We start from the raw sequence: 15,007 nt of genomic DNA on the forward strand, positions 1-15,007 counted from the left end.
TCCCTATCCCCACTGAGCAACATCCTGCCTCCTACAATGGTTTACCAGAACCTCTTTGAGGTTTAGAAATCAGACTCTAAAAATCATTTTCCATTACCCCTGAACTCCTCCCACAGCTGAGCTGTCACTTCTTTAACAGCAGGTGCTCCGGTCTCTGTAACCTGCCTGTGCCTCTGTGTTTAATCAATGCAAACCAGACCTGGAAAGCCTCCATAATAGAAGACTTGGAGGGCAGATAGTTTGGAAAGAGTCATTCTGACCCAATGTCAAGATACAGGATTAGCTCATTCAGAGTCATGTCCTCCAGTACTCGCATACTGGATGAGGGTTGAGAAAATGGAGGCTCAGTTTTGATGAAAAAGGTTGAATCATCAACCTTGAGCCCAAAAAGCTAAATTTCAAAGTCAAGAACCTCTTTGAATCTGAACATGGTATTTGTTATGGATCATCTTTAAAACACTACCTACTAGGTACAGCTCCTCCGCATCATACTCTTTCAATTTTCCTAGTTGCCAATATAGCTACATAAAAACCAAGAACAGACAATGTAACACCCACAGTCACTGGTGCATCCACCCTTCCATTAAAAAAGAACTGTAATTCCTTGAGGGGGGCAGCAGACAACACTCAAACAAATAAACAGAATTAACCGCAGGGCAGAATACATTATAGATCAGCGAAGACTACTCCGTACCACGAGCAAAACATTTAATCAGAATGAAAATTATGGCTGTCAAGTTTTATATGACAGTGCAGAGAGGCGATGAGTGAGCAGCTGTAGAAAGTGTGTGGGAGTCAGCGTGTGAACACGCGGTGGGCCGGGGTTATAAGGTGATCTCTACACTGTCATTACTGTGTCCACGCACTCAGCAGCAGCACACACACACACACACGCACACACAGCTGAAAGAAAGACAGACAAGACAGAAAGATAGATAGCTACTGTATGTGTGGTGAAAGTGTGCCTATGTGAAAGTAGTTGCTCAAGCACATGCGATCCAGAGAGGCTTGGGGATCTTGTGGCCCTCCTACAGTCTGTGGCTTTTCTGTGCTCTCCAGGCACATAAAATTACCCCCATACATCTTCTGACTGTGACATATTAATTGTGAGCCGAAGGAGAAGCTATCATCTTATCTATGGTGTTATTGTGTTCTCTGGTCAGTGTGTGTTAGGCCATTTGTTGGACAAGAAATGGTTGAAAAATTCATCTTGGAAAATACATGATTGCATAATCTAATTATATGTTTATCCTGCGATTGTAAACGTATTACTCAAATTTTGACAAGCTGATTATGAGACGATGTGAACGAGGAGAAAAGAAAAATGGAGAAACAGAGCAGTGTCAGAAGGGGAGTTTGGATAAACCTCAAGTTTCGGTTTCATAAATACACATTAACTCGCATATGGACACTTTCAACACACACACACACACGCACACACACACACACACACACACACACACATGCATAACTAACAAACACTCACACTGTTCTTCTGCATGACTGCCGTCTCTCTCCCAGACCCCGCTGACTAACAGTTCTCTTTTTCAGGAGTTCTAAGCTCAGTCTCTGGGCAGACGCCATCACTTCCGCCCCTTCCACCTGTCAGGTGCCCTTGCCTGCTTTAACGGTGGCGACGGAGAGGGCAGGCGGTGGTGGTGGTGGTGGTGGTGATGGGGGGATGCGGGGGTGAACACAGGACGAGCTGCTGGATCCTGTCCCTGCCTCCGTGTGCCAGGCCAGCATCACAGTTCATTTCCCAGCCTCCTCTCTCCTCCGCTGTGCTCAGCCAAGCCTCGCAGCAGGTGTCTCTCTGCAGAAGAGTCCTGCCACTACCAAGGGCCGCATCTCTGTGCTCAAACTCAGACTAGCAAGCAGTCACCCTCCACGACATAACTAATGACCTCATAATTCAGTGGGTTTTGGAGCAATTATGCTTTCAGATGTTCCTACGAAACCCTATAAAGATAGCACCTCATTTGATTACTAATAGGACTTTTATACAGAAAAACTACCCCCCAGCACTTCATTTTTTAATCAGAAAGCAACTAAAGTATATTTTTCATTCTGATTACAAAACACTGCAGATAAGCCGGTATGTATTAATAAGATGTGTAATCTTTTTGGTCACAATACTGATGAATATTACAGTCATTTACTTCATGGAAACTTCTTGAGCCTGTTTATGAAGGATAAAATAGAATATGAGCTGGTGGAAACAACAGCAGAGATGGAGAGCAACCTAATTTATTGATGCATCATCGAAAATGTTTAAAGTACCTGACTACTTCTACTTTCTCCACCTTGTCTGGATTTCACACCGGCTGCACTGGTTACTTCTTAAGAGATGAAAGTGTCTTAGAAGGACTATTTTGAAGATAAGGGTGTTGCATTCAGTATTGTCATCAAGACGCAATCAACAAAGGCACAGCTGGACTTCTGATGCTTTTTAACTTCACCTTTTGAAGTTAATACACTGAGGCTGGACTTCTTCCAAGCACTGAAATACAAGGCACAAGTTTAAACTGGGTACTTGCTTCGAACATTTTATCTCAAAATCATAAAAGAATGATAGTTGAGATATGTTGAGCACTGGCTATATGACGAACACAGAATTCATCTATTTTCGTGCACACTTACTTTAGCCTGTGTTATATTAATTTTTACATTATTTAACCATAAATGATTAAATGAGGACCAGCAGTCTTTGTCAGCCACAATGCTGATTGCTGTGCCACTACTAATGTTTTCCTTTTCCGTGAAAATGTGTGACTACGTGATGACATAGTGTGAGACAAAGGTGATGTTGATGCTGTGATAACACCATTACTTCCTCCTCTCACTCCGACCTGAATGTGTGAATAACAGGATTACATTTTCTGCTGATGAATGGAGAGAAAATGCAATTAAAGAAAGCAGGAAGCCATTTAGGGTGATATGCGTATAATGACATCATATTTGTCACATAGGCTACTATGACATGGTGCCAGATAAATCACAAAACTGTTGGTTTAACATGTGTATTCTGTCACCAGCTATCGGGGTTGCTTCTTAAATATTCTGCTCTATTTGACTAAAATAGTGGAAAAAAAAACCATAGCACAAATATTATCTAATTTAAGGTTTTTTGTTAAGTAGAAAGATGCAGAATTACATAAGCACTTTACCTTTACCATAGCCATTGTTTTTCTGTCTGTATACTACATGTCTGTCCCGCTGTTGCTTGTGGATGTGGTTACCAAGGTAACATCTCTAGTGGCCTGCAATTTGAGAGCATGGTGCCCTGTAATGTTGGTTCGATGTTACCATAGCAAATTTCTCTGTTCGACACCACACAGTGTATAAGGGAGCTTTGTGGGCTAATTCTCCTCTGAGCAGCAGATACTAAGACAGTTAATTAGGGTTTATGGAAAAATCATTATTGTGACAGTGTTTCAAGGCTTTCTCAATTAAATTTATTCACATCTTCCTGCTCTTTTTGTTAGTTTTATTTTCCCTTCTTACAAATGAAATATGATATGACGCAGTAAATGAGCAACTATTGGTGATAATAGTGCTACTAAAGACAAAACTAGTATTAATGGGAGGTAAATATTAACACTATTAATATTACCAATGAGCTATAAAATAAAATCAATTAAATACTAAATTATTATTGTATTAAATATGTCAGCATTTCATAATATTTTACACCACTACCACCAAAAAGCTAAATCATCCCAGTGCTTTAAATAGAATACCCACTGTGCAAAAGCCAAACTACACAAGAAGAGCAAAAGAACTGTATGCATTATACATTGTGCAAAGACTGCATTACGTTTAAAGCCCCATGTACTCTTCTGAAGAGATGACTTAACAAGAAAGCTTAAGCACAAGAACACTTTCTAGGTTTGGGACTGGAAGCGGTAAGCTTTTCACAAGACAGGCTCTGAGAGAACGTCTGTAGTGTTACATGCTGACTTCACGTATTTAAAAGGCAAAAACAGGATACTAATTCAAATCAGACATATTTAAAGACACAGGAATATTAGCACACTGCAATATGTTACAGTACAAGATCTAATTACGGTAGCATGAGCATTGCTTGTGCATTTTGATAGTGTGTCTGTAAGTCTTATACGGACTTGAATCTAAAGAGGTTTTGCATGTACAAAACTGTTAAGGTCATAAGTCTAGTTAAAGCAGCAAAGGGAACAATGAATTGCAAATTCAAGTCTTTGTATACATTTATGAAAAGCTTATTAAAAAAAGAAATATGACTGTCAGAGAATGCATGAATTAAGCAAATTCTGCCCTTAAAAAGATCCCTGTGCATTTGCATTGCCCTTTTAAATTATAACATGGAGTCTATATTTGCTGTGGTGCAAACTGAATGCAGTGACTCCAGGTGAAGCAAACAGAGGAAGTAAATCTGTGGATGAATATATCATTCTTATGGGGGATGGCTGTCTCTTTAATAGAGACGTTGACTATTGCATATTCAAGTATGCGCTGCACTAGGCTGCATTAGCCAATCATGAATGCCGTGCGCTGCCATTGGCTGTGCTGTGAAGAGAGCCGTGTACTGTGCTGAGAGGGTCCGGGGGAGGGGAGGGGGGGCCTCTCTATCTCTTCTGCGCTCTCCCATTCAACCTCTGTAGTCAGCAGAACGAGTGGCTGAGCAGAGCGACACAGCATCCACGGCTACAGCATCCTGCAGATGACTGTGCTCCGTGGAGGAGAGGGAGGAAAAAAAAGAAAGTGTTGAAGAGGAAAAAGGTAGAACCACAGAGGAAGAGAGACTGAGAGGGGAAGAGAAGCACACAAGGAGTAAGTGGGAAATGAAAGGAATTGAGTAAACATCGCTGCCTGCCTGAGGACCACTGCAGCTGTACTAAATCTGGGGCTGTCAGGCCAACCCTCAGCAGAGCAGTGAGTGAGAGAGGCGAGGGAACAGAGGAGAAAAAGAAGTGATTTGAAGAGCTGATCTCATCACTCTGGACAAGCAGGCATGGGAACCCCAGGAGCCTCTTCGTCAGCAGATCAAACTTCACACAGAAGAAAAGTGCCTTTGGATCACCAGTCTGAGCCTGACTCTTCAGAGGAGTGAAGAATACGGGCAAAACAAGAGAGTTATCCTGGTAGTTCCCGAAAGGTGAAACCTCAGACAGGATCTCTGACTACCGTGCTGCTGAGTACAGCTCAAGTCTCTGCTGTCCTCTTCCCGAGTCCTCCCTCGCACCTGCCCACTCCTGGTGAATGTCTTCTCTGCATGCACTCCCACTGCTCGGCAGTTGAACACACTCATGGTCGATGCCAAGGGAAGGAACATGAAATGTCTGACTTTCTTCTTAATGCTTCCTGAGTCAGTAAAAAGCAAGTCAAGTAAAAGCTCCAAGAAAGGGAATGCCAGTGGCAGCTCCAAGCTGCCCCCAGTCTGTTATGAGATCATCACTCTGAGGAGCAAGAAGAAGAAGAAAATGGCAGCTGACATTTTTCCCACCAAAAAGCCGGCTTCCACCACCACAGTGCAACAGTACCAGCAGCAGAACCTCAACAACAACAACACCATTCAGAACTGTAACTGGCAGGGACTGTACTCCACTATAAGAGAAAGGTAGGTACAACCAGCCAGCCTCTTCTTGAGCCAGGGACCATTACTGCTGCTCCCAACATGTCTCATAAACATTACAAACAGAGAAGATGAAGTCAAAATGAATTAATTTGAAATTTTCTAAGAAAGTTAGATTAGAATGGCATGTTTTCACTGAATTTGTAATGCTAGTTTTCTGAAAGAATAAACAGAAACTCAATATAATTAATAAAAATGAAATGTGTCCTAAAAACTAGTCTTGAATGTATACTGCTGTGTGTGTGTTCCTCTGTGTGTGTGTGTGTGTGTGTGTGTGTGTGTGTGTGTATGTATGGGTTCAAGTGTGAGTGGGTGTTCCCTCCGCCCTGCCCTCAATCTGCTGGGGGTATCTCTGTTTACACCCTCTCTGCTCTTGCAGACTTTGTCGCTCTGACATAACAGAGGGTGGACAGACAGCAGGTGCGTTTGATATGCACAACAGGCAGAGGTTGCTCTGTACTAAAATCTAAATATTTACCTTGGCCTATCAGTAAAAGACCCCAGCTGGTCCAGAGCAAAATGTGTGCTTTCCGACCTGGCTTTGTTGTCTCTCCAGAACATCATGGGGCTGTTTATCCACCCCTGTGACATGTTCCACTACTCAATAATATATGAACACAGCTTTATTGTTGATCTCATTCTTTCAAAATGGGGATTTTCCATTCAGTTGATTGTCTCAGTTACCTCTTTGCATAGGTTTAAGTTCAAAAATGATTGAGACATTAAATAATTTTTAGTTTGATGTGTAAGACTTTTAAATTAATCTTCAGTCTTGCCTGATCAGTAGGGACACTCCATACAATCATAAAAGTCTTGTTTATAGAGGAGTAGCAGGAAAGATAAAAATACATGTAATTTACAACTTTGTTTGAACTTCTGCTAAAGACTCTGGCAACTAGTTGGTATGAGTTTTATTATTCTCATAAAATACATACAGTATATGTGAGTTTATATGCACTGATCATCATTTAATATCTCCTATTCCTCGCTCCTAGAACAAATATACAAGTAATAAAGTATATAAAATTTGTTTTCTTCTGTATTTTTCTTTCTTTCCCTTTTCAGAAATTCAGTAATGTTCAACAATGAGCTGATGGCAGATGTTCACTTTGTGGTGGGTCAGCCTGGAAGGACGCAGCGGCTGCCAGGACACAGAGTAAGAATTTCCCTAACCAGTAAAATCACAGTTAGCAGAGAGGAAATAAACAAACAAGCAATCAGCCGACCCAATGTTGTTCACATCATATCAGCATAAAAATAATCTTCCTCGCTGCCAGCAGTAATTTAACTGAAATCCTTTGTGCTCCATTCTCACTTCCGCACCATGTGTCTTTTCGAGACAGTCCTCAATTATTTATGTAAATGAGGCTGAAGGATAGAAGCTGTGAGTGAGCGAAGGAGGAAGGGATATCCTCTCCAGCAGTCATCTCAACACAGAATGGATCGCCTTTGTCTCTTCTTTAGCTCAGCTTTTCAGAAACAGCTCCGCAATTACTCAACTTTTAATCAAATACATTCAACAGCACGCAGTTACAATGATAAGACATAGAATTAGGTGCATTCAACTCTGCACCTCACATCCTATAAACACTTTTGTACTCATTTACTTGATTAGCTTTTGGATTTTGGAATGGCAGTACAATGAAATGTACTTTAAATAGCTATGATTATGATTATCATAATTAGGCCTATATATTCATCCTGTTTATGCGAGTTGAAAGCTGCAGGTCGACATCCTCTGACTTCTTTGTTCAATCCGCCCTCTGACCTCATTGTTTTTTCAAGATGTTCACATGAATGATTGACTATGAGCATAATCTAAAAGCACATAATCATTCTGACTCCATTTGAATATGATTATAAAATTCACATTAAGTCTGTTAAGGGGTTTTAGAACCATGAATTTGGCATTGCTGTCCATCCCACATCAACACTGTTAGTCCAGCAAGGGTCATCTTTTCTGGACTTTATATGGGACCCAAATGGATTATCTATGATTGGTAGCTGCAGTGCACTTTGTGCATTTTGCGAAAGCAGTTACGGAAGGACATTGAGGATGACTGGGCTGCACTTTATGCTGAGACATTATGCAAATGGAACATTATGACGTTCAGCACAGTGATCTTTATTGTGTCCATTTGGCAGGAATTCAGACATGCAGTATGATTTTATTTACAAAGCTATATCTTTCAAATGAACATCTGTAAAATACAACGGGTCAAGAGGTAGGACTAATCATATTCCCTATATGCAGTATTCATATACTGATCTCTAAATCCATATGACAGAGCAACTGTGTCTCAGCTGACCTGTCTTTGTGAAAAAGAAACATACACTTCAGTGTGTAACATCATTGTTTTTGAAAAGCCCTTATTTGCAAGGTTTATTTTAGATTGGGCTCACTGTAATTTAATCACTTCAGAGCAAGACTGTGTGCCTTTTTTGGGAAATTTATACCACCCACTTACCCACCTACATATACTTGTGCTGCACACTCACACGCACCGAACACACGCGTGCACACACAGACCTAAAACATGAATGTGCTTAAGTATAATTACAGGATTCATACCCTTACATACTGTGCTTATTCTTGAAATTATTAGCTGCATTGTGTTGCATCTGATTTCATCATAAGTTATTAATTTCAGTAAATTGAACTTTTGTTGCACTCAGTTCAGTTGTGTTAGGAATTCCTTTTTTTTATCAGAGGCAATCTTGTTCATTAGAAATCTGCCTCTCTGTCCTCAGGGGAAATACTATCTGGCTGAGCATTGCTCATTATGTGAGAAACTCAACAGGTTCAATCTTCAGTGATTAGAATTGAGGCATTGTTCAATATCCATGAGGAGATTTGTGTTTTTATGTAAAGAAGAGTTACATGTGTTGCTGGATTCAGTAAATTTACCATTACAACTAATCTTTCTCTTTTTTTTCCAAAAGTTACTACACAAAATGTACTGTAGTTTCCAGTGAAATTCCAGATTAACTAGGACATGTTTTCATTTCTTTTTTGCCTCTCGCACTGTGTTTTCTCTTCCTCCAACAGTATGTTTTGGCTGTGGGCAGCTCAGTGTTCCATGCCATGTTTTATGGTGAACTGGCTGAAAACAAGGATGAAATCCACATTCCAGATGTGGAACCAGCTGCCTTTCTGGCAATGTTGAAGTAAGTGATTCTCCTCTGTCTAAACTCTGCAACATACAGCACTTCCTGTGACTGGCCTTGCTCTTTTTGCTCTTGCAGCACTTTCTTTTCTTAATGTCATCTTTACGTACATAATCGCTGAAATGAAGTGTTTTCTTCCTGTGTCTCAGAGACAGAATCTATATGTCTATTTTCGTTTCATTCATTACATTACACTTTCCACTTTTCATGCTGGATCACTCCATATTATTCTCTATACTTCCTTCCTGCTGTTCCTCCATCACTTTTATTTCAGTTTTGTTTTCTCTGTCTTTGCAAGGCGAGCTACAGTAGGTGGTAGAAAAGTTTGTAGGAGGAAAACTATGTGCAGAAATATGTCACTAGACACTGAATTTGAATCATTTATATTTGAATTTGAGTTGCTCAACTTGAATAATTGCATTAAAAAAACTGAATTTAAATCACATAATTTGAGTTTGCATTGTTTAACTTGAGTAATTGCATTGAAAAACTGAATCTGAATATTATCATTTGAAATTGAATTCATTAGTTTGGAACTGAATTCCAATAAAACTTGAAACTGAATGTAATATTATGAGATTGAATTCAGTTGCTCTGAAACTGTATTTGATCCTCACTGAAAAATCAACTCTCTATATACTTCCATTTTCAGTTCTCACAATTCAAATTCAGTTCTTGCAATTTAATTTCAGTTTACTGAGACACACATATGGTTGGTGAGAAAGAGCAATCAAGTGCAAATTCACAGAACTCCTTTTCGGCCAATCAGCACCTATTCCCTCTGCAACAGTATCTATTTTTGACCATTTCCTTCACTCCCATTGATCCATGGGGTGCTTTTCATTTGGCCAATTTATGCTCCCTTGCATCCTTTCTCCTCCATCCTCCGGCTGTCCCTCCACCATCATCGAGGATCATCCAATCCCTTAAATGCACCTCAAGGAGAAGAGGAGTGAGGAGAGAGGAGGCTCCTGGAGAAGCTTAGAGCGAGGAACCGCAGGTGTATCCTCTATGGAAGTTTTTTTTGATCAAATGTGTTTATTGACTGATCAGCTGATCTGATGGGACAGTAAACAGTGAGGCTGTTGTTTTAATACAGCAGATCAGGAAAAGTACCGGTGGAACAGGAATGACGGCACCAACAGCAGCTTTTCATATTTATTCATAAAATAAAAATTATTGAATCGTGAATCAATCATAAAAGACTCTTGTAAGTTTATTATTTTTCTTCATAAGCCAGAAGGCTTCTCCTTTCTTTTTTTCCATTTCCAGTATGTCTCAGCTCCTTCAGGAAAATATGATGTCACACAGCTGCATGTCTCCTATAAAATCATCCTGAGCCTGAAAAGGACTTTCACAAACTAAACAAGCAATATTTTATTTAAACATATTCTGCAGGCTGCAGCTGTTTTTCTTGCTCCTTTTCGTCGGTGTTAATTAATGGATTTAACTTGTCTATTTGTGTCATATTCTGTGACAGCCAGATACTACTGTAGATCTATAATCAAATAATTAAACACTGGAGCAGTTATCAGGTGTTTTCCTTCCAGCTCTCAATATTTAGGCTGGCCCAGAAATTATTAAGTAATTATTAAGTTTTAAGTTTAAACTTTAGAGTTCAAACTGTTACTTAATAATTTCTACATAGTGATAGCTGACTTCTACATATTTGAGAGATGAGGTGATGTGCATCATGATACTAGAGTGAGCGAGGACGTCCCATGGGATGAATTTAATTCCTCCATCCTCACGTCCCTTCCTCGCATCTCTTTCTCGCATCCTCGTTGGGAGGAGCTGAGACGTGAGGATGAGACATGAGTGAAGGAAGCAAGGAGACACATTAGCTAAATGAAAAGCACCTGTCATTACAGTACTTGGTACTTGAACTTAGGAGGTCTGTGAATCTGCACTCAATTGCTCTTCCTCAACAACCGGATGTGAGTCTCAGTAAACTGAATGTGAATTGTGAGAACTGAATGTGGAAGTCGATAGAAAGTTGAATTTTCAGTGAAGATCAAATACAGTTTCAAAGCAACTGAATTCAATTTCATAATATAACCTTCAATTTTAAGTTTATTGGAATTCAGTTCCAGACTAATTAATTCAGTTTCAAATTATGTTATTCAGATCCAGTTTTTCAATGCAATTACTCAAGTTAAACACTACAAAGTCAAATTATATGATTCAAATTCAGGTTTTTAATGCAATTATTCAAGTGTATGTGTAAACTGTGTATGTGTATGGAAACCATGTGCTGTTGTTTTTTCTTTCACTATGCAATATGTATGATTTTATCTTCTGTGGAACTACAGGATAGAGTCCAGAACAAATTTCCCTACGGGGACATTAAAGTACATTTTATCTTATCTTAAGTCGAGCAATTCAAATTCAAATATAAATGATTCAAATGCAGTTTCTGGTGACACATATTTCTGCCCACAGAAAACTATTTTGTTGGCTGGTTTGATTGGTTTGCACAATGATTTCACTCTGTTTAGAATCCCATTTCATCATTTTCCCCCACTGTTTTTGAGCAGATGCCGCGATGCCATTGCTTTCAATACTGTAATACTGTCAGTCAGTTTAAACCATAATTGTCTAAAAATTTCTAGTTATCTCCGCCAGGTGCACTAAAGTTAGGCACAATATGACATGAATAAATCCCCATTTCTATTATCTTCTCCGCCATCTTGACTGTACACACCTGGCAGAGATCTGCACTACTGAGTGCACTCTTCTGGCTATTTCAGTGATATGTATATATATATATATATATATACATACACACACACACACACACATTAATATTACACCCTCACATCATTGCCCTGTTTAATGTTCATAGACATCAAGGCATTTGCTGGAATGTTGAACTTCATTTGTTGAAATAAACTCATCAGTTATGAGTGTGCGGCTTTCCCAGTTTTTTTATGTCTATATAGCTGAGAGTCACATTTTTGTGTCAACAGGTACATTTACTGCGATGAGATTGACCTTAGTGCTGACACAGTGTTGGCCACTCTTTATGCTGCCAAGAAGTACATTGTCCCTCACCTGGCACGTGCCTGCGTCAACTTCCTGGAGACCAGCCTGAGTGCCAAGAATGCCTGCGTGTTACTCTCCCAGAGCTGCCTGTTTGAGGAGCCAGAGCTGACACAGCGCTGCTGGGAGGTGATTGATGCCCAGGCTGAGCTGGCATTACGCTCTGAGGGCTTCTGCGACATCGACGCCCAGACCCTTGAGAGCATCCTACAGCGTGAGACACTCAACGCTAAAGAGATAGTGGTATTTGAGGCTGCGCTCAGCTGGGCTGATGCTGAGTGCCAGAGACAGGAGCTCACCTCATCGACTGATAACAAGCGCAAGGTTTTGGGCAAGGCCATGTACCTGATACGTATCCCTACAATGGCTCTGGATGATTTTGCCAATGGAGCAGCCCAGTCGGGCGTGTTGACTCTTAATGAGACCAATGACATCTTCCTGTGGTACACAGCAGCCAAGAAGCCTGAGCTGCAGTTTGTCAGCCAGCCCAGGAAGGGCCTGACACCCCAGCGCTGCCACAGATTCCAGTCCTGTGCCTACCGAAGCAATCAGTGGCGTTATCGAGGCCGCTGTGACAGTATACAGTTTGCAGTGGATAAAAGAGTTTTTATCGCTGGGTTTGGACTGTATGGATCTAGCTGTGGCTCAGCAGAGTACAGTGCCAAGATTGAGCTCAAACGTCAAGGAGTTCTGCTGGGACAAAACCTCAGCAAATACTTCTCTGACGGTTCCAGCAACACTTTCCCAGTGTGGTTTGAGTATCCAGTCCAGATTGAGCCCGATACCTTCTACACTGCCAGTGTGGTTCTGGATGGGAATGAGCTGAGCTACTTCGGACAGGAAGGGATGACAGAGGTGCAGTGTGGGAAAGTGACATTTCAATTCCAGTGCTCCTCAGACAGCACTAATGGCACAGGGGTTCAGGGGGGTCAGATTCCTGAGCTTATCTTCTATGCTTGACAACCCCTGCGCACACAGCTGACTGATTTTCAGTGCACCTATGTAAAAGAGAAAATTATCACTTTGTGCAAAGTGTCACTTTCTGTTATTTATTTTTGTCAGCATTATTCAAAAAAATTCTGATCTCAGACCTCAGAAAAGGTCTTATGTGGTTTTGATTTTAGTAAATGGTCCACTTGAGTAGGACCAGAAATATGTGTCCAGATGTTGGATTGTACAAATATGCAGATGAACAAAAGTCCTAAAAGATAAAAAAAAAATATCTTGCACTAGATGTGCCTGTATATATGAAAATATGTAAATTCTGAAATGTATATGATGCCACATTTGTGGCCAATGCTGACCACAGAGATATCTTATATGATGAATATGCTACAGTATGTTTATTATTTCTATGCTTGCATAGAATGAACATACATATATAGCAGCAATACTTCACATTCTCTATTCTATGATGAGTATTTCATGTCATTACTCAGTCTGGATCATTGGCATTATAATGGAAGTGAAAAAGGCTGTATGATACTCAATACCAACATAAAATTACGGTCAAAAAACACTGTTTGTCCTATTGTAGTGTGTAAAACCCATTAGGCATTTGTATTTGAGTGGTTGAAATTGTATCTGCAGCTTTTTGATACTTTGAATCTAGTAAAGGGGCACTTAGAGAGGGCTTGAGGGGTCTTAGATTAGGGAACACTAGATATAATGAGACACATAACCCCTATCTCTCTGTAGCATGTTGCTCTGCACCTACACTCATCTCAGTCACTACAGTGATAATTCAGTTAGATCAGTGACATTATGTTTACAGTGAAAATTAGGACTTGAAGTGATCACCATTCACCACTACATGGTAGAGTGAAAGATTTCTTTGGTTTTCTATCTAAAACTGTCTGCATTGCAGTACTCACAGTGTGGTCAGACTGGTTCCATTTCATCTAATGTGTACTACTAATTGTTCTGGCACCTTGGTTTTGTTTACAGCAAAAAGATCAATGATTGATTCTGTGTTAGAAACTGTTTATCTTATGGACTTCTCTTTGTTGAAAATCTGTGCACTCTGAACTGCTGAGCACTCCCTCCAAATGTGATCATACAGTGTCAGTATTTGGAGAAGCATATGTTATATGCTTCAGAATTGTACTGATGTTGGTTTGTAATCAAATGTGTTACTTGTTCTTTTTAATGAGGCAAATTCTTTTGATTTCCTGTGCTACTGGATATTTTTTTCTGGTGTCGGATAAACATTCACGGGCTTGTCTGGTGAGGACAATGGATGGGCAAACTGGTGTTCATGTCCTGTGTTTACGTGCTACAGCGCTGGGAGACCAACGAATGTGTATGATTGTTGATGATGCAAATAAACAACACGAGTGGTACATATTGGCTGTGCATCCCATCTGTAAAAAGAGATGCTATCAAATTGATAATGCTTCATACTTTGTCTGAAATTAGGAGATGGGGACAGATGATGCCCTTCAGCACTGCAGTGATTTACAATGCCAAGGAGAGCTGTCTGTTGATTGATGATTCCTGTCTTTATGCCACTTTCCCTCAAAGTCTAACTCTATTTTGCATCGTACTGAACAACACAACATTACACCACCCCACCTTAATATGAATTTTAATGAGAACAACTCTTAAATATGGCTTTTTAATGCGCAATCACTTCTGCAAAGGCATCTTAACAATCTCAGATTTTTACAGGTTACAGTCTTGTCACAGAATGCCTCCTTGATATGGCCATCACATGTTTTCAAGTGTCAGGAGATAGAGAATGAATGATATAACAATCTCAAACCTTTGAAAACTCCAAAGTGTTGAATTCCCAGCATACCATCCTGGCTGTTTGACCCACAGTTGATGTTGATGTGTCTGTGTGCTGATAAAAAAAAGACAGCAAGTCTCAAAAGGGGATTTCTTCTCTTGTATAAATCTTTGTCTTAGAAACACTTTTCAGAAGTGTTGTGCTTGTGTTTTATGTGAAGTTAAAAATCCCAATCACAGGTACAATTTCCTGTACACTGACAAAACAATGGATTAACAAAGACCCTTTATAGATTATTGAGTTTCACTTTTTTTTAGTACCTGATTTGCTGTAAAACTCAAAAACAAGATGAGTCATTTACTGAATCTCAAGATGCATTATATCTCTTCGTGAACTGTATGTTCAAAAAGATAATCACTCCTGGGAGCTTATGGCAGGTACTTGATTACCAATGC

At 40.0% G+C, this 15,007-nt stretch overlaps 1 protein-coding gene and 1 long non-coding RNA gene across 6 annotated transcripts in view; one reads left to right on the forward strand and one right to left on the reverse strand.

Annotated features, from left to right (window-relative positions):
• Positions 1 to 15,007, reverse strand: part of LOC137196827 (uncharacterized) — a 170,027-nt gene that overhangs the window by 98,656 nt on the left and 56,364 nt on the right. Inside the window, exon 7 of one of the 5 annotated variants that reach the window (XR_010931328.1) lies at positions 14,399 to 14,666. The exons of the other annotated variants lie outside the window; for them this stretch is intronic. This is a non-coding gene — a long non-coding RNA (uncharacterized lncRNA). Of the gene's footprint in view, positions 1 to 14,398; positions 14,667 to 15,007 lie in introns of those variants that run through there. 5 annotated transcript variants of the gene reach the window in all.
• On the forward strand, positions 4,649 to 14,163 carry btbd3b (BTB (POZ) domain containing 3b). Its single transcript, XM_067609723.1, has 4 exons — positions 4,649 to 5,596; positions 6,677 to 6,767; positions 8,661 to 8,779; positions 11,749 to 14,163. Exons 1-4 carry the CDS (start codon positions 5,286 to 5,288, stop codon positions 12,779 to 12,781), a joined length of 1,554 nt encoding a protein of 517 aa, XP_067465824.1. The 5' UTR covers positions 4,649 to 5,285; the 3' UTR covers positions 12,782 to 14,163.

Source organism: Thunnus thynnus, chromosome 14 (assembly GCF_963924715.1).
Source record: "Thunnus thynnus chromosome 14, fThuThy2.1, whole genome shotgun sequence".
Lineage (NCBI taxonomy): Eukaryota > Metazoa > Chordata > Actinopteri > Scombriformes > Scombridae > Thunnus > Thunnus thynnus.

Bases quoted from the DNA above. Each gene is read 5' to 3' on its own strand.
- btbd3b (XM_067609723.1), top strand. From the start codon at position 5,286: ATGGTCGATGCCAAGGGAAGGAACATGAAATGTCTGACTTTCTTCTTA. The intron at 5,597-6,676 runs GTAGGTACAACC...TTCCCTTTTCAG, and splicing joins TACTCCACTATAAGAGAAAG to AAATTCAGTAATGTTCAACA. The intron at 8,780-11,748 runs GTAAGTGATTCT...TTGTGTCAACAG, and splicing joins GCCTTTCTGGCAATGTTGAA to GTACATTTACTGCGATGAGA.